The 19,940-nt window shown below is 36.5% G+C and overlaps 2 protein-coding genes across 2 annotated transcripts; one reads left to right on the top strand and one right to left on the bottom strand.

Moving 5' to 3' along the window:
• Positions 1–5,256: 5,256 nt before the first annotated feature.
• On the bottom strand, positions 5,257–8,866 carry phospho2 (phosphatase, orphan 2). The gene is made up of 4 exons (XM_033987932.2): positions 8,819–8,866; positions 8,014–8,084; positions 7,829–7,923; positions 5,257–6,754 (listed from the first exon to the last, which is right to left on the bottom strand). Exons 2-4 carry the CDS (start codon positions 8,082–8,084, stop codon positions 6,201–6,203), a joined length of 720 nt encoding a protein of 239 aa, XP_033843823.1. The 5' UTR covers positions 8,819–8,866; the 3' UTR covers positions 5,257–6,200.
• A 568-nt stretch (positions 8,867–9,434) lies between these two features.
• On the top strand, positions 9,435–14,970 carry syap1 (synapse associated protein 1). The gene is made up of 9 exons (XM_033987918.2): positions 9,435–9,739; positions 10,559–10,668; positions 10,753–10,819; positions 11,849–11,922; positions 12,012–12,151; positions 12,218–12,369; positions 13,061–13,107; positions 13,190–13,343; positions 13,920–14,970. The coding sequence occupies exons 1-9, from the start codon at positions 9,544–9,546 to the stop codon at positions 14,045–14,047; spliced, it is 1,068 nt and encodes a 355-aa protein (XP_033843809.1). The 5' UTR covers positions 9,435–9,543; the 3' UTR covers positions 14,048–14,970.
• Positions 14,971–19,940: the final 4,970 nt, after the last annotated feature.

Raw genomic sequence — 19,940 nt, 5'->3', positions numbered from 1 at the left:
AAAATTGAAAACGTATCAACACTGAATTCAAAATCCCTGAAAAAGCTACATTAATTTGGGACCTTTAACACAGCGAGAACTATGCCACGCTTTATCTGTACTGCGCTTAATAACCCGTGATTTTAATACAAAAGTCATGGTCTGCAAATCTAACATTGCTCCGCTGCAGAAATGCCCTGTAACGCTCTTTACACTAATAATTCATATTTTGTATCCTATTTTAATAGTTTAAGCACATTCCCCCTTCTAACACGGAACTCTTGCTCCGATTAACCATACCGTCACCCATCACGCACATTGCTCTTGGCAGGTCCCATGGGTGAACCGTGGTCAGGGGGGGTCACCTATAGTACATAGTGATTATTATCAACATGATCTCTGTGTCCCCGGAGAGCTGGGAGGAAATTGGCACTTTGGATGGAAGAGAAAGAAGGCTGTCAGGGTCATTTAGCCCACAGTCACTGCCTCTTCAGGAGAGTGTGGCAGGGGTCCTGGCTGTTTATGTCATGTGTCAGGGAATGGACAAGCTCTGGTCCAGTGTAAGGTCATGACCGCATCAACCTTCAGCTTTTAGTGTAAGAAAGACCCAGGGCTGTCAAACTGTCCGTCTACTCACTCTGAATTTGAATTTTATAGTAGAAAGTAAAACAAATGGAGTAATTTTGAATGAATTTTGAAATTGAAGTAATAATACGTTATCAATGCAAGAAAGGGCTCATTTAAGAATAACAATAATATCAATAATAATAATAATATCAACAATAATAATATCAATAATAATAATTATGCTCAGTCACTTTACAATTTCGTGCATTATTCATTCACCATTAACCTATCATGGTGAATAATTAGGATGTTCTGAATGCATAAAGTAAGTGAGAAATAACGTCAGAGCACTGCATTTAACTGATTACGCTAAACTAGTTGTATTTTTTCACATTTTAAAACTGTAAAAATGAGGTACAGCACGCTTAACTTTCAAATATTTCATGGGAAATCTAAAATGAATTGGAAACGTACTCAAGTTTTGCTTCTGCGGGATACACATCCATCTCTGCTCCATACATTTCTTGCATTCATAATTCCCAAAATGATAGACCATTATATAAAGTTCCTATATTATGCAATGTAATCTTTATTTTTACTCTTTTCTTAAGTCTGACAAGTTCTCCAATCCAAACAGTGTAAAAAGTTGTACAACTAAATCTATGAGGTGAGAGACTATGACCCTGCCTTCGGTGCCGTGGTCTTGTTTCTCCAAGGCAGGTCCGGCACAGGCACAGACAGTATGTAAACACTAATGTTAGTCCAGCGGACACTCACCATCGGCCCAGTGAGCAGAGGTCACCCCCATGTCTGAAGAGCACATATACCAACTCTTGTTCAATATGGCTTCCAGCATCATCAACAGACCTGAATATCAATTAATTTTTGACTATAAAAAAATTGGAATGAGAATATTGTAAGGTAGGAGAGAGGATTGGCCGTGTAAAGTGAAGCGAAAGGTTACCAAACATACATTCTAAACAAACACACTGTTGTTTTAAAGCAGCTGTAATTAGATTGGCCGAACGGTCTCTGTTGTATTCTCACATAACACCACTACAGGCTGTCTATATTACTTCTGTCTGATCCGTGCCACCTTTGGCCTGATCGTTCTGAGGTCGGAACAGGTTTCACATCTGCCATCTACTGGTTGGAAAAAATAATAATAATAGAATACTTGTGATGTCCTCCATGGCCATTAAATTAAAAAAAGACTAAAATAAAGTTTATAGTTCTAATCAGTGTCTGGGCAACAGATGAATCATGTGTGGAACCTAAAAATAAATGCATAGCGATGTTCAAAATATGTATTGGTTTGGCCTATAGTTGTCATAGAGAAGTAGCCATTTTGTTGAAATATTGTCACATTGAACAAAATAATAAAATATATCGCCAGCCTCACAGCAAAGTCCGTTTTGGCTAAATAGATTTTCTTGTCTCATTATATCCCTAGGCATCATTGGCTCCATTCTCGGGCAATTAGAAAGATTTTTACAGCCAAAAATTAAAACAAAAACACACAAACAGTCCACTATCTTACTGCATTATCTTTTCTGGAAAACCTTGAAGAATGACGTGGCCAGTTATGCTGGGAGGCTAACGACACCTGAGTTTTTGTCTATACCTATTATCAATGTGCTCATCCCCTTATGTTACTTCTTATGTTTTAAAGCTATTATTCAGATCAGTGGTTCCCAACCTTTTTTAATCTTGCATACCCCCAAAGCGTCTCAAATTCTTGAGTACTCCCTATATGTGTAACTTTCTTACTATAATAGCCAATAACAACTATTTTCTTATTTTGTTTATATTTATGTCAAATTCATCATACAGAAACATTTTAAGCATGTAAAATATATCACTAAGATTTTGGATTCAAATACTATTCAGTTCAATTTTTCTTTTAAATCTGAAATCATTCCATGTCCCCCCTGGCAAGTGTTCCCGGGTCCCTGTACACACCCGGTTGGGAAACACTGATTTAGATGACCAAATGTCCTCTACAAAGAACAAAATATGTCAGTTATTCAGTTCATATTTCTTCTCTCAAATCTCAATGCTTCTTTAGTTGTTTACAATATTTACTCTGAAAAGAATCTTGCATAACAACATAAAACATGTAGGGCTGTCAATCCATCCATTTTCTTCCACTTATCCGGGGCTGTTTTAGCAGGGACTCCTAGACTTCCCTCCCCTCAGACAGATCCTTCAGCTCCTCCAGTGGGACCCCACGGCGTTCCCAGGCAAACTGTGAGACATAGTCCCTCCAGCATGTCCTGGGTCTTCCCCGGGGATTCTTTCCGGTGGGACATGGTCGGAACAACTCTCTAGGGAGGCATCCTGAAAAGATGCCCGAGCCACCTCAGCTGGCTCCTCTCGATGTTCAGGAGCAGCAGCTCTACTCCGAGCTCTTCCTGTGTGACCGAGCTCCTCACCCTATCTCTAAGGGAGCACTCCGCAACCCTGTGGAGGAAACTCATTTCGACCATTTGTATCTGCCATCTTGTCCTTTCGGTCTTGTCTTGTTGAGTCTAGGCTTGTCAAAAGAATTGAAAATCAGATACTGAAATGACGCTCTATTGTCTAAATAAAGTTGTTTTTTAAATTATTATTGTGGTATTGGAATCGGTATTGAGTGTCGAGTCTATTCCTTAGTATCAAAATATAGTTTGAAATGATATATGCAAAAATGACATAGGGAATTATGCTAGGGGCCAATAATATTTTTTGTTACTTGCTACTATGTTACTTGTTTTTGTCATTATTTTGTGTTTCTTAGCATAAGTCATAGGCCGCGTAGAAGACAGACCTCCAGTTACTTGAACGAGTGCGATGGAATATTAATTTACAGCATGTCCTCCACTTAGCAACCCTTCCCAGCGAGGTGCCGGTAGGAGTAATTATCATTCACTTCTAATTACATCTTATTTAGACGTTCCACATTGCTCCAAGTGTGCTGCTGTCACTCATACAAATGGGATTAGCATAAAAGAAAGGGCCAAGGCTTGTTTACTAGCGCCTAGAGGTGAGACGAGGCCGCCACTTGAAAGGCTCTTGGTTGATCACATAACCATGGTGGTACAGTTTTGGTCTACTGAGTCAAACCGCATGCAAAATATGTGGCTGCATGCTTTTTGACGCGCATAGGAACTAAGCAGTGGAATTTAAATATAGTAAAGCAGAGTGCATTTCAAGAATAAATCACACTTTATTCATTTAAATACAACAACGTGCTTGGATACTGGAGTTTTAGGTGAGTGAAGTGCCTTGCATGAGGACATGATGCTAGTATGCACAAAAAAAAACAAAAAAAATGCAATTTACAGGTTTGTGGAAGACACCTTGATTACTACAGAATGCTTGGTGGTTCTGCCTTTTATCAAGAAGGTTGCAAGTTCAATTCTGGGGCAGAGTGATTTTGATATTGGGCAGAAGTTATGTCTCCCGTATGTCTCCTGATACCACTTTTTCTAAAAACAAGTAAGAGTACTTCATTGTGAGTACTCGCCGATAACGAGACATTATTTTTATAGGGGTTTGATTATAGCGTTAAATCGAATTACTTTAATACGATTTTTATAGTATAGCCTACTTTTTAATCTTATCTATTTCCATGGTGACAAATAGGTGGCACCATCAGCTCTGTGGAGAAGTGACCCGCTTTATTTTCAAGGTATCGCAGTAAAAACACCTGTAATTGCTTGAACGCATAGTAGATAAGTTTAACGCCATACTGTGAAACATTCCAGGCAAAGCAATAACATCATGGAGATTAGCAGGTGGCAGACACTCCCCCATAAAAGTTACATAGTCTTTAACTTCCCTATAAATTGCTTAGTTTTATGCTTTGGCTGTAGCAAATGATATACTTCTTTGCTTTAATAAATTGAGCATGCATTTCCCTGGTCTTGAAATGCACACACTGCAGCATCCAACTATGCACTTTTAACAGAAATGTGGTATACCCAGTTCTATAGACACTTGTGACAGCATTACTTCCTTGCTCTTTCAGCCAGAACGACTTGTAGCTCTGCACTGACTCCTGTTCAAACTTGTGCACAGTCACCAGCTGTTTCCCTCCTCTCTGTTCTCCCCGAGACCAAAGTTTTCCACCGAATCTGTCCGAAACTTCTAAGACCCGTAACCCGCATTGACAGCCTGTCTGTTACTTATGCAACCGAGCATCCTCCTCTAATGCAGCGGGCCTATTCTAAAGCTTTTCGCACTAAAAAAGGAATCGCAGAGTAAACAAAGCCTGCAGAGTGTCAGGCTGTAATACCGGGTTAGATCTGAGGCCAGAGCTGGCAGCTATGGGAGCTGTGGACGGCTACTGATGGGGTTCTGTTAGAAGAATCCCTCTCGAACATGCAGCCAAATATATAGATTATAAGTTGTGATACCACATTTTGGTCTTCCATGTCATTTAAATTATTTTTTAAAAGGTCAAGAAATCTCATTATAATCCAATTTTGGTGTGTGAGTAAACAAAGCCAACGATAAATAAGGAAGTCCGTAACAAAAGACCATTCCAGGTATCCAGGATGCAAAAGAGATTAAAATTTGCTAAATAAATCTGTGTATGTATAGTAGTTCCAATCTTAATTTAAAAAAAAAAATAGTATGATGAAACCTGACTTTTCTGAAATGCAGTTAAAAGGTATTTTAAAAAGGAAACTCATTTTTTTTAAAGAAATGCTTTTGAAAAAGTTTAACATCGACACATGAAATTTGTTTAATTAGTTCAGTGTAAAATAAATACAAAACAGGCAGTACATTAACAGTATATTGTTTATGAGAAGTACATGAAATATTTAATTAGTCAAACTTAAATATGTTTTTGTGAATAGAATACTGACATAAGTAATGTGCGTTTCATTTTTTTTTTTTTATTAAACTACTTAATTAAGTCCAGCCATATCAGCTACATGTACAAAATAGTTAAATGTAAGTTATAAACATGACATTTATTCATTCATCATAAGTTACAATAACGATTAAATTACTAGTGCGAACGAGACAGAATTAAATTTTTTTTGTGTTTAAAAAAATAAAAACTCTCTTATTTTGTTTGTAATTAACGCATTGGTTTTCATTTACTTCTGTTTAATGTAAGTAAAAGTTTGTGCTGATGTACCAAAACAAAGTTACACAATATGGCGGTACAAGGTTTCATCAGACAACCGCTTTTGTAACTGTAAGTTGTATAAGACATGACCAAATCAGACAGATGTTCAACCTGCAGATTTTGCAAAGGTTTGTCCTGTGAATCGGATATAGACAAAGAAGAATCAGGTACAACTAAAATAACAATTACACCACTTTTAACAATTTGGCTTGATAAAAAAAAAATAGACAGTGTCTCTACTAAACAACCTTTACTCGAGCTTAAACTGCTATAACATTATAATTTTCTAAGTGCATTTTTAAACAATCATTATTTTAATACTATTCAATGGTGTTATTTATTTTTTGTCCGATCAGACAACAGGTCAAGCTTTACCTAACCTTATGAATGCCCTGAGGTACCATTCAAGTATATTTCACATTTTGAAGTTTGTTAACTTTGTATGATTTAAAACTGATTTTTTTTTTTTTACTTACACTCAATAAAATCCTCTTTTTTTGCAAAGTAAAAGCAACATTGTGCATAGTGACTAGACAGTTGCTTTTAGCTCTTGTAGTATTTCGTTACCACTGCTCCAAGCCATCACACGAGGCCTTATAGAGCCGGTCTGATTTTCCAGTTGAATCAGATGTTTCTCTAAAGAGTAGCCTTTCCTTGGCATTACTACATCTTGCTCTCTTAGACAGGCGGTAGGACAAAGGTCATTCCCTCCATCTCCTACATAGAAAACCTTCTCGTACTCCACACCGCGCTCTGAATGTTGCGACAGATAAAGTGCTAGCACCTCTTTCTTGCAAATATTAACAGGGCATTTGGTGCAGTTGTGAGTGTGGTAGCCGCGTACCTCCATGTAGCCTTGTTCGTTTATGTCAGCAGGGTTTGTAAACACATGGTCGACGGCAGATTGTAGTCCGGAGGCTTGTAGGATCCACTCGATGAACAGTGTGTTGGAATCGGAGATCACGATGCAGTCAATGGAGTTCTTATGCTGGGAGATGTAGGTCAGTAACTCTTTCATTCCATCTGTGAAAGGGATAGTCTCCAAAACGCTGCGGATCTGGTCAGGAGTCACATTCTGCTCTCCTGGACGAAAAAAAAATCTAGTGGAGTAGTGGACCAATTTGTGTTTTAATAGACTGCTCAATGATCTTAAATTGGTCCTCTGGGATAAATAAAGGTATTTTGATTGATGGATGGATTTTAGGCTTTGTAAAGGTGTACTATGGCACTTTTCTGGAACTGCTCCCTGCTTGTGGAGATTTATTGCCTTGCCTGGAGCTGTATTGCATTACACTTATCCTATTCAAAGAGAAAAGAGATGCCACCATGCCAAGTTACAGGTCAAATCTGTGGAGGGGTGACCCCACACACAAAATTTGTTATTCAAAAATATCCTTAAAAGCACACTTGTAATTGTATATATGCATCATGTAATTAGAAAGGTAATATTGAAATGGCCATCTGATCAGTGTGACAATATGCTATTTTGGTGATATTTTCATATCATATCATGCTCTGAGTGAGGGATAGGAAGATTATGCCAGTCACAGTGAAGTGTGTGAACTTTTAGAAACAGAAAATGACTTTAGTCGCCTCCTAAAGTCAACAAAGCAATAACACAATTGTTGAAAAGAATCTATTGGGGATTTAGGTCCTCCCTTCCTCTACTTAAAATAATTTAAGAAGAAACCCACATAGGAAAGTGCAAAAAATGCTAAGCTATATATGCTGTTAATAAGAGTACAATATTAACAATATATAATTTCTTATACTTCTGAAAAAGCAGCAAAGAAAAAGATGTTAAAAGACAGATGCAAGTTTAACACTGGGCCGAGAGAAAATCTAAGGTTAGATAGAATAACATCAGCACAAAATGCTAAAAGTTTGTCAATACAGAGATAACAAAATGACAAGACAAAATTGAATGTCCCCTTTGGCAGCGCAAAGGTCAGGAGCATCAAGGTATTAAGATATAAAACTGCCAGAAATTTCCCAAAGTTTTTGGTGCTTAATTTCAGTTCAGTTCAACAATTTCTACGACTAGATGTCTGAACACATAGATAATAATAATCTTAGTCTGCAGGCCTTGTATGTGTTGATATGGCAAAACCAACAATAATGACAAGCAATAGATATAAGGACGACGCAAACTCTTACCTATATGCTTCAACACTCTTCCCATGAATTCAGTCCAGTGTCCTTTTCTATAGGAGTTCCTCAACGAGTCAGGGAGGGTCCCACCAGGAAGACATCTAGTTAAAGTTAAAAAAAACAACAGATAATATTAATTTAATGTATTATAATGAAGCCGATATTGTTATGAAATATAAATTTACTTTTACCTTATCACCCAAGTGTCACTGTTGTCATCCACAACTGTGTGGTCAAAATCAAACACCATAAGAGTCTTCATCTGTCACATGCATAAAGCAAAAGAAGACAAAATACAATTAAAAGTGTATCATTTCTGCATGGCTTCGATGGATTTTGTAACATAAATCAATCACAAAGACATGTGTGTTATATGGACAAAGCTGTAAGTTTAACTAGGCAAATTTGTGTACCCAATGTCTAGAAAAATTATATTGGATCAACATATATGTGGACTTTCAGTTGGATATTTATTTATTTATTTATTTCAAACACAGTGAATCACCTACAGTGTAACAGACCCCTGCAAAAGATTATTATAGAATATTTGTCACGTCTGTTTTCTGTTAGCTAGTAGCCTATTACACTTATGCTAGGCTGCCTAATCAGACAGAAGCTCATAAAGTGTATTTAATTTGTAGGAATGTAGAGAATTTATTTAATGTAGCAAGTGAACTAGATGATTATTGTCATGTCAACAAAAATATACTTCATAGAGTTAATTAAAGGAAAGTGTAGTTCGATTTGAGCTTTTACTTTTATCATTTACCACGTGTAGTTTATTTTAATTCAGTTTCAGTTTTGGATACTACTTCACTTGCTTCCTACTTGCACTCTTCCAAAAGCAGCATTTTATTTAGCGTAAGATTCACAATTGCATCAAAATCACTCACTGATCACATCAAAATAGTTTCATTATATTGTTATAAAGACGAGCAGAGACAGTGATCGCTAAAGAAAGTTTTAAAATAGAAATTATTCATTCAGACCACTCACCCTGGTCCTGGTCCACTGTGTACACCGGCGTGTGCACGGTCTACTTCTACAGGCTTCTACTGTGCGATATTGATAGTTTGGGCTCACTACTCCCACCTGCTGGCGAGAACATGTTCTGCACAACCTAAAATATGAAAAACATATAATAATAATAATAATAATAATAATAATAATAATAATAATAATAATAATAATAATAATAATAATAATAATAATAATAATAATAATAATATATGGAAATGCAAAATTAAGAAATAATACACATTAATAACTATTTGAGAGTCATATAAAAACAAATTAAATATAATAAATACATAATCAAATGTTTCTTTTCTTTTCTTTTTTTGATATTTGTCTTGACCAATTTAGATCTATGCTTATTTGCATAATGTGCCTACAAGTTATATTTAGGAATTATATGTACATGTTTACATTTATGCAAACCTAATCTGATTCCATGTAAATAGAAAAGCACTAATAGTAAAATTAATTAAAATCCGTTCATAAATAACCATGGGCCAAACCACCCAGAAAACCACGAAAAAGTACACTGACTTACAGGCATTCTACCGCTAGATGGCGACGTGACAGCTCCCACACGTATCCGAAGAAGAAAAAAACCCCTTGTTCACTTCCTGGTTGTCTTTTGTCAACAATCTGCCACCGTCACATTTTGTTTTTCCTTTGTCAAACATCAGAGATCTAGTGACAAAAAGTAGTCAGACATGTTTAACAATTTGGGGTCCTGGCTGGGCTTTGAGAGTCCGAATCCAAAGGCTGCAGATGTGAAAGAAAACCAGAATGAAGAACAAAAAGAAAAGGTTGTTGAGGCACAGAACGAGGTAAACAAACAGCTACCTGTCGAGGATGGAGAGGAGCAGAGCCAAGAAGACAGCTTGGATCAGACGAAAGGACTAGGAGGTGAGGGAATCGTTTTAGCCCACGATCTGCCAATATCGATATGAGTAATGTTCTTTTAATTATGTAATAACGCTACGGAAATGAACGGATTAGTAGCTCTGACTGTGAATATAATTGTGCAGATCTGTTAAAAAACTACACAAAAGATGATGGTTAAGTAAGGTGTTCCGCCTCTGGTGTATATAGAGGCACTCCCTGTTTGCGCTTATTGATGCTTGTCCTAAAATATTTTATTAATATTGTTATAATGTGTATGAATTAGGGTGTCTCGCTTTTGGTTGTCCTGCACAGCCATTTAGGCCCCTGTCCCTCGTCCCACTTATTTAGACAATGTTCTACCTTTTCATTGGTGCAACATGATTTATAAAAAGTGAGATTTAGTCTTGGTATAGTAAATCTTAATGCAAAAAAAAAAAAAAAAAAAGTTAAGCTGTATTTTCTGTTAGGCATGATTTATGTTCTTTCTTATTTCAAATGTTCTATTGCAAATGTGATTAGATTTGTGATTTATGAGTGGAAAGTCTTTTTACAGTGCTGTCTTTGTCACTTCAAACCTGTCCTGGATCATTCAATTTGACTTAAGACTGAAATATGAACTGTTATAATGCAGGAATTCTGTGCATTTCACAGCCTGTCACAGAGGTCAAAAAGCTGAAGTTAGCAGTTTTGAAATGTTTTGGATGTTGTGTACAGTGGACATTCCATACCTAAATTATAGTTTTGCAATATGATAATTGCATTTACTGAAATTGGTTGCATTGCGATATATTGCACAGCCCTGTTGCACAATAACCTTAACTATACTTTATTCATTTGCAGATTTTATCTTCAGTTTTGCCTCCACTGCCACCAAAAAGATTTCAGAGTCTGTTGTGGAAACAGCTAACACCATCAAGAAAAGTGTGGAAGAGGGTAAAATCATAGACAAGGTATATGCTTCCCCAACCTGTTTTACAGCAGTTCAAAACCTTTATGTTATGCACTCTTTAATAGCTATTAATGTGCATTTCTAGACTTTCTTAGGAGACTTCCAAAAGGAGCAAGAAAAGTTTGTACAAGAAAAGAAGGCAAAACGATCAGGTAAAGCAAAACAGGTCGTTTGAAATTTTAATAATCTACGAAATTTCTTACACATGCATTCCATGCATTTTAAATCACAAAAAAACTTTTGTATAGGGAACTATGCACAATCTTGCGGGTGTTTTTAGGGGTCTGATTGTGAATATATGTGTCTTACGACTATTGGTTGATTAAACTAAAGGGGGCGGCCCCTTGATTTATATAAGGGGAGCGGAAGGGGCTGTCCTCATACCTGAAGAAGGTCAGAGCGAATGAAACGTTGTATGGAATAAATTGCATTAAGAGTGAGACAGTGTGCGGGAGTTTTCCTTTATTTTTTAGAAATTTCTCACGCACTCATATTCTGCCTGTATTCTAAACAGCAGCCAATACAAGACAGAATTCACAAACAGATGAATTACACAAATATTCACCATATTGTAGACTACAAAATGTGTCATTGACTATGGTTGGCTTCGTTTACATACACACTAAAAATACGATTCTTAACTGATTTCTCCTGTTGAACTGTAAAACGTTATTTCTGATGTGTGTAAGATGATTTCTTTATGATTTGCATAATTTCATTTTAAAAGAAAACTAATGTGTCAAATACAAAATTAAAGAGAAGTCAAGTTTTAAAAGGTTATTTTAAAAAAAGAAAAACACTTTCTTTTACAAATACAACAGTTAGACATTACACTGAATACTTTGGTGACGCAGTTGCAGTTTAATAATCTGATAACGATCTTTTATGCACACACCTGCAACTGTAATGTTTAATATGGACTTATATACTTGTTTGTTTTGTTTGTTTTTCTGTTTGTATTGTATTTTAAACAGGACACCCATGAAAAAGAGAGCTTAAGTGTTCTCAATGGGTTCTCCTGTATACATAAAGATAACAAAAGAAAGAAAAAGAAAGGAAATCATATGTCTCTTGTGCATGTAAATACACACGAAAAAACAGATCAAATTTTTTTCTCCTGGCCATCTAAATTTACCCGTAGTCACACCATTGAGCATTTGCATACTGTATCTTGTGTTCAGAAGCCGCAGTTCCTCCCTGGGTTGGCTATAACGAGGAAGAGACCATCCAGCAGCAGATTCTGGCTCTGTCAGCTGTAAGTGCATTGGACACAGGGATTATCTGTGACACTATAGTAATGACTTCTATTATGTGAAGTACCTCATGTATTCTCTGGTACTATAGGATAAAAGGAACTTCCTGCGTGACCCTCCTGCTGGGGTGCAGTTCCAATTTGATATGGATCAGATGTATCCTCTGGCTGCGGTCATGTTAGAGGAGGACCACCTTCTGACCCGCATGCGCTTTGACCTCGTGCCCAAACAGTGAGTCATCTCTGAAATGTGCACTTGATGTTCAAAACTTTTCAATGTGAAATTATGTTTGAACAGTGTGAAGGAGGATGTCTTCTGGAGGAATTACTTCTACAGAGTGTCTCTGATTAAGCAGTCAGCTCAGCTCACAGCTCTGGCAGCCCAACAACAACAGCAGGATGGAGAGGAACGAAGAGCCAGTGTCTCACCTGAGGATGTTATTCTAACAGGTCACAGCATTTTACAGACATTTTGTTCTATTCTCAACTTGTTGCTGTTGTTGCAACACATTTTCATGGTCTTCCTGGTACCTTGTGTGCAAGGTACTATATCACAACTTTATATAATGTATATGAAGGTACACTATGTAACTGTTCTTATGGAGGAACCATCACCTACTTGTTTCCATAGAGCTGTTATTGCCTGGAATGTTCCACACTGTAGCATTATATTCATCCATCATTTTGGAGATGAGCAGGTGGCAGGCCTAGTTGTAGGTCGGATCAGTGGAGAGGCTATCTCGCTTACAGCAAGTATAACGTGTTTTTAGGGTTTTTTTTGTTTTTTTTGTTTTTTTGCAATAAAAGGAAAATGCCTGTGATTGAATAAATACAAGATAGATGATCTTAACTAAATATTGTAGATCATTCAAGGAAAAGCAATAACAACTCCATGGAAGCAGGTGCAAGACCTCCTTATTAGAAAGTTACAGAGTGAACCTCTAAACCTGGATGACTATGTATATAAAAAAAAGCACCCTCTTTGTCTTGTTTTAATCTGGATTCAGATGATTTGGTAATTTGTCTTTACTGTTCCCCTCCCAATCTCCTGTCTCTCCTATACTGTATTGTTGAGGCCTAGTACCTGAAGTCAGTTACACATCTGATCATTTCCTCAACACAGTGCTGTTTTAATTCACAGATGTCAGACCGAAGACTCCACCTGTTTCAATTATTGATGCTAAAAAGGTATGTTTTGAAATCACATTACAAAAACTTGAATATTAGAAAATGTTATAACTGATATCTGATGATGAGTGCTTATTACTAGCCACAACATGAAGAAGAGGAGATCTCTACGAGCCCGGGTGTGTCAGAGTTTGTCAGTGACGCATTCGACTCCGCTGCCATTAACCACGAGGATTTGAGGAAAGGGATGGAGCAACTTGTGCTTGACAAGAAGGATGACACGCCCTCACCTGATGGTCAGTACTTATATCTAATAGATCCGTGGTTATGGAAAATGTATGTTAAATGTATGTACTGTATATATATACCATTTCATTTGATACATATTCTAGTCATCCAAGGTTTTGGCCCTTCTCCTTCTCCTGTGGTCAAAATGCCTGCCCCTCCCTGATATGCATTAGCAAATTGTAATCTGTGAATCTCCTCGATGTTTTTAAAGTTCCTACTCCATCACTAGATTTGTGTTCACTATTGCAAATGATGACTAATTGATAACCTCAAAATTGTATTTGAGTTTAACAAATTATCACTTGTAGTAAGGTATGTATGTAGGTATGCTACATTTTTACCATAGTCTCCATAGTGTTGCCAATCCCCCTTGATTATTCATATTTTCAGATATTCTGTGGTTAATCTCAGCTATTCCATTGTAAATTAAATTATGTTCCACTTCACTTTTTTGCCTCTTTTCAGACTTGAGAATGTATCTGTTTTAATAATCTTAATAATGCATAATATTGGACTTTAAAAATTACATATACTCGATATATTATTTTTACTGAATTCTGTACTCTCCTTTTGAATGTGTTTAGATGACTCTGCAGACTGGGAGAAGGAACTGCAACAGGAACTCCAGGAATATGAGGTCGTAACCGAGTCGGACAACAAGGATGACCAGTGGGACCAGGAGATAGAGAAGATGCTCCAAGCGGATGACTAAATATAATGTAATAGATGCCATAACTCTGTGACAAACCTAAAATGATGAATGAATGAAGTGACCACAGATGCACACAAGGTGGTGCTGTCTTGCACATTCTTTACTAGGGGTAGGAAAGAGTGTTGCTGGATTTAGTGTTTATTTCAGGGGTATAAATGAAGTGCTTATCCATGACTATACTTAAGTAACTCTTACCAGCGTTCCATTTAGCCTAGCCAAAAAGATGTCCTCTAGCAAGTTTTGGTTTTTTTAGTTTTTTTCAGGAAAACTCTTAGAATGTATTTCCAAGCAAATCAATCTCCCAGACTAATCCCATTTTAAATTCAAATGAATTGTGTCTGCTAGAGGTGAGCAGATTATTGAAAAAATAGAGGATATTGTTAATGTTTTGAAGACTTGCAAAATTTGAATATCGAGTATGTCGTTTTCGAATAGAAAAAAAATCTATATGTTTCAAAAACTTAAAAAAATTTACAGTCATTTTAGGTTGACATTATATCATCTGAATTAGGATGCACAAAAAATATTGAGATATGACTGCTCATCATTTCTTTGTTTTTCAATACAATATTATTTTATTGGTTGCATACATTTATTAACATTAAGAATTTGTTTCATCTTGTTTCAGCGGATATTCCAATTAAAATGCCAATGTTTATTTTGTGTGCTGAGGGACAGTAATTTGAATGACTGGCTAGGCTAATATCCCTGTTCATTTGTACATTTTCTGAACTGGTTTTCCGTAGCCACCAGATGGCGCATCAGCACAAGTTTCCTTTGACTATACTGTACTGAAAAATGCCATATTTTTTCTGATATGCTTTCTGTGCTTTCTGGTGGGGTGTACAGTGAGGTCTAGTTATAGTAGGGTAGAGTATATTGTAAAATTAAATGTATATAAATACATATTGATTCTAACAACACTATTGTTTATTACATTTCATATCTTTATTGCTCTATGATGATGTCTTTGCATTATGTTTTTCCTTTCTCTTCTGCATTATCTCATCTCTGCATCTTGGATACTGTAGACATTATATTGACCTTTAATACATATTTATATCACAATAAACTATGCCTATGATTCAAATAACCAACTGTATGCTTCTCTTACATCACTTTCTTTAATTATTATTCTTTATTTAACCAGGAAAGTCCCACTGGGGTTTGGTATCACATTTTCAGGGGAGTCTTGGCCCCTCACATTGGTGCAATAATAAGTAATGGGTTAAAACAAAATATCTATTCACAGCTAATGAAAACTATGTACATTGAAAAGATTTTGGATATTCTAATAAGGTAATAATAATAATAGTAATAATAATAATAATAATGCCTTAGTCTTATAACGCTCAAAGTCACTTTACAATTTCATGCATTATTCATTCACTCCATACTCGCTTCAACTGTAGCCACAGCTGCCCTGACACAAACTAACAGAAGCGAGACAAGGTCGGTGAATTGTTATGCCTAAAGACACAATGTCAGTTTTGCCACTGGTGTCCCACTGTGTCACCGGGTATTCCCAGTAGTTTTCCATCTAAGTACCAACCAGACCCAGCTCTGCTTATCTTGGTCTTAAGCTATTATTATATTCTGCACATAACTGAGAGGTTGTGTCAGGAAGGTTATCTCAATTTTGTGGTCTACACTGCATTATTTATTATTTTGTCCTTCCAATTACATGGTTTTCAAATTATAAATCAAGTGTTACGTCCAGACAGTCACTTATATATACTTGCAATTATTCTTACTTGAGTTTTTTTGTTTTGTTTTGTTTTTCTTTGACCAATAATATTTTGAAGTAACAGTCCTGTACAACCCTTCATCTATATTACTCAATTTTGCCCCAGACACCTTAGACTCTCAATCCGCTAGTAAAAACCAATACAAGCTTTGCACGCCTGGAAAACATTAAGCCATCTGTATTTTTGTTTTCCATATCAAATGAGTAGGTGTGTGGTAGAAACATCCTTATGTATTAGCCTGTGAAGTGGCTTCTTGTTTAGTTTAGACCTCCCTTTGTGTCCCCTGCTCTTTGATATCGACCTATACAGTTTACATGCACGCCCTGTCGTCTGTCACTTCTGAGAGCAGACAGCGGAGGTGGGCTGGCCTGAGGAAAGTCAATCATAAACGGTGAGTCAGTCAGCGTGGAATGGAGGAGAGAGGGGGAGACAGGAGAGTTTTTGTTTTTTTTGTTTTTTTTTTTGCAAGCCGAAAGTCTGTAATCACCTTTAAATGAGACATAGTGCCAGCCAGACACTCAAACAGGTCCCTACTTGCTTTTTGATGTTTTAGTATTTGGGAAACAGATGGTACACTCAGTATGTGCAGCAGTTTAAACCTATTAATTCCTCAGTAAGGGAACTGAAAGTAATTTGCATGCGCCCAATCAATAGCCCAGTAATTAATAGCCTTCATTCAGACCTTTACCCATGCTTATTTAGGCCTAGAGCTTTTCTTAGAGTGGGTGATTTTGGAAAGAAAATGTTCATTCAATTCATCAGAACATATGTTAAAATATGCCTGTTATCTTATTTGAGGTTAACCAACTAAATGTGAAAGGTAGGGCTGCAATTAACGATAGTGGACTGGTCAAATTATTATTTCTATTGCACAATAAGACTTTAACTAACCAGTTTTTAGAGATTGTAGACCTTCAGATGACAGTTCTCAAATATTGGCTCAGTTGGCAGAATGTTTATCCGCTGAAGGTTGGCAGTTCGAATCCCGCTCTTGACGTAAGAACATCATTGGTTGAGCAGTCAGATCCAGTGTCTGCGTACAATGGTGTATGAATGTGTGTGTGAATGGGTGAGTGGTTCCTTGAAGGTGGAAAAGTGCTATATATATTAAAAAGTGACCATTTACAATTCATTTAATCAACTGCCACTGCAAAATTAACCCAAAAGTGCAGAAATGTCACATGTACACCTAAAAGAATACACTTTAGCGTTGTATAAAAACAAAAATAAATTCCAATTCCAATAATCCCACCTTCAAATTTGTGCATGTTTTACAGTTAATCTGAAGACTGTATTGAATGCTTTGTTCACCCTAATCTCAGCATCACAGCCAGGGTCCGGCAGCTGTGTCCCTCCTGCCCTCTGTTACTGTTACCATGGCGACGCATGAAAGCCCATGCATCTGATTAGGAGGACCCATGTGTGCAGGGTTATTGCCTCTGTGTTCAATGGTGATTTAACAATGTATTAATAATTCATTAGGGGGATTTATAGACTTGGGTGGGGTGTGTGGCCAGGGCTGTGTAACATATAGGCCATTGTGTCTTTAACCTGAACTATACAATATAACACATGGGTTTTTTTTTAAGAATAGGTGTCCAAAGTGCTTCAGAAACAAGGACAAATTAACAAATAATTGATTAATTGATTGATTGACTGATTGATTGATTGACTAGATTAATTGTTTAGCAAGATAGTAGTTAAAATGTAAAAAAAAAAAAAAAAACTCCAGCATAACAATAATTCACTAAATAAAACCTTATAGCTATTTTATCGGTGCACGTTTGATTATTGGTTTTCAGATTTTATAATGTGACTAGGCTACCGTATCAATATCCAGACAACCTGCTTAAATGGTACAAAACAGAGCTGAAGAAGTAAGTGTAATTTAAGGACAGATGGGTTGATGGGTTTAACGGTGAAAGTGTGTACAACTGTTGACTTTGAGGTTAGTTGTCTCTATAAAAACAACAGAAACAACAACAAGTATGTAATATTCAGAAATAATAACCACTAGACTAACTGAATTTTAACAATAATCTGTCAGCGGTTCTTCAAAACAGGAACCTTTGGGCACAATTTCCCCCCAGAACAGGAAGCAACATTGAATGAAATCTGATGTTTAACAAACAAGTGAAACCAAAATAAATACTGTCTACAAAAAGCATCCTAATCAAGTGTCTGATAAGCAAAATTGATCTATGTTTTATGCAAATAATTCATCTGTGGACTCAGTTTAATCAAAAAATAAACCTATAAAGAGTATTACTGTGATGAGAAGGGCTTATGGAATGGGTCAACTTACAGATACACTATATGTAACTCGTCTGAGGTGCCACTTGCTTTTCTCCATGGAGATTTTATATCTTTCCCTAGAATGCTTCATAGTATAGCATTAAACTTTGATATATCCATGAAAACTTGAAACCACCAGCCAATCAGCAGTACCAGACCAAGTCACAGGCGACCCCCGTTCACAGAAAAAAATTCTTGATGTCCAATAGTTTTTGAGCTATAAGACATTTGTAATTGAATAAATGCATGATGGATAAATTTAATGCCATGCTCTGGAAAATTTCAAGCAAAGCATTAACATCCAAGGAGACCAGCAAGCGACATTGACCTAGTTCACCTTTAAATACAGGCATTTTATAAGTCTATCAGGATTTGCCTCAATTTCCACTTGAATGTAACATATCCCTCCCCTTATTTTGTAGTTGATAATTGTCTTGACTTTGACTGAATACAGAACAAAAGGGTGAATAGTTGAAGGGTTTGGCAGGTGCAGGGGCTGATTTAAAGCCCTGTAAAGCTGTTGTTTTGGTAGGAAAGCCCCCGTTTGGCTTTATGACTCAGTTGTGAAGCCATTTCAACTACAGAGACCCCAAAAGGCCTTCCTCAGACAAGAAAACAACCTGCCACTAAGTGTTCTGGACTCAACAAGCAACATAGAGCTTATATGTTTGCTTGTTTGGAGAAACTGTAATGCCTAAACTGTGGAAATAAATAATGACAATAGAATTTTAAAGGGATGCATGGATACACGTTTCTCATATCTCGATGGGTCACAATATTCATACCATTTCAATACATTTTAGGCCTCAAAAGCACAGAACAAATATTTCCTCTATTGCTAATTATCAGTATACATAACCTCTTATTCCATTTCACTTCTTTTCTCAATTCAAATATAGCATAGTCAGACCTTTAAGCTGCATTCTCACGTATCTTAAAGGTACAGTATGTAACTTTCTGGAGATGGCATGTCACCTGATTGATTCCATGCAAACTGAAAGTCAGAACCATACTTTGAAACATTCTCCATGGAGACATAATTATTTTCTGTCACATTGTGTAAGATTGTCACTAAAAGAACAAGATTCCCATGGATCCCCAAAGCCAAATAGTCAGGTTTGTGGAGATGCAAGCCCGCTCAAAGTAAGGGCAGATGTTTTTCAGTGCAATAAAGACAATCAAAATGGAAAAAAACATACTTATACCAAAAGAATTTAGTCAGTTTTTTGGCTATAAAGTTACATACTGCAACTTAGTATTGCATCCCTATTAAATATTAAATATTAAATATGGATTATGTATGAATATGTAATGTATTTTACGAAGACATTTCACTTACTTGTATAGTTTCAGTTCAGAGACAAACCACAAACACACAAGCTAAAGTTCAAGTGGCGCTTACACTAATAATAATCTTGAAAGTGCTGGGTGATTGGCTTGTTGTTATAAAAGTAGTCATTGTGTTCTTTAAGTGGTATTTTAGTGGCTGCATAGTACTTCTGCCTCACAGTAAGGTAGGTTGAATTATAGAGGCCCTTTCAAATGGATAGACTCAATGTACAAACTTACAGAATATGGGCTTTAAAGGGCCCATATTATGCTGTTTTTATGGTCTATTTAATTATGCTGTTTCTTCATTAAAAGCATACCTGGAGTTGTGTTTTGTTTGATTTGCATGTTTCAGACAGTGCTCTCAAACTGAAAGCAGCCTTTTCCACCTTGTCATGTCATGTGTTCATAGAATTATTTGGATGATTTCAACCCTGGAATTACCAATCGGAGCAAGAGGTAGAAGGTAGCTGTTACCTTGAAAACTACCACTTCGTGGCAACACAAGGTTGAACAGAGTA

This window comes from Periophthalmus magnuspinnatus, chromosome 3, assembly GCF_009829125.3.
Source record: "Periophthalmus magnuspinnatus isolate fPerMag1 chromosome 3, fPerMag1.2.pri, whole genome shotgun sequence".
NCBI classification, from domain to species: Eukaryota; Metazoa; Chordata; class Actinopteri; order Gobiiformes; family Gobiidae; genus Periophthalmus; species Periophthalmus magnuspinnatus.
The sequence above is the reverse complement of the archived record's forward strand: the minus strand, read 5'-3'. Positions and strand labels throughout refer to the sequence as shown.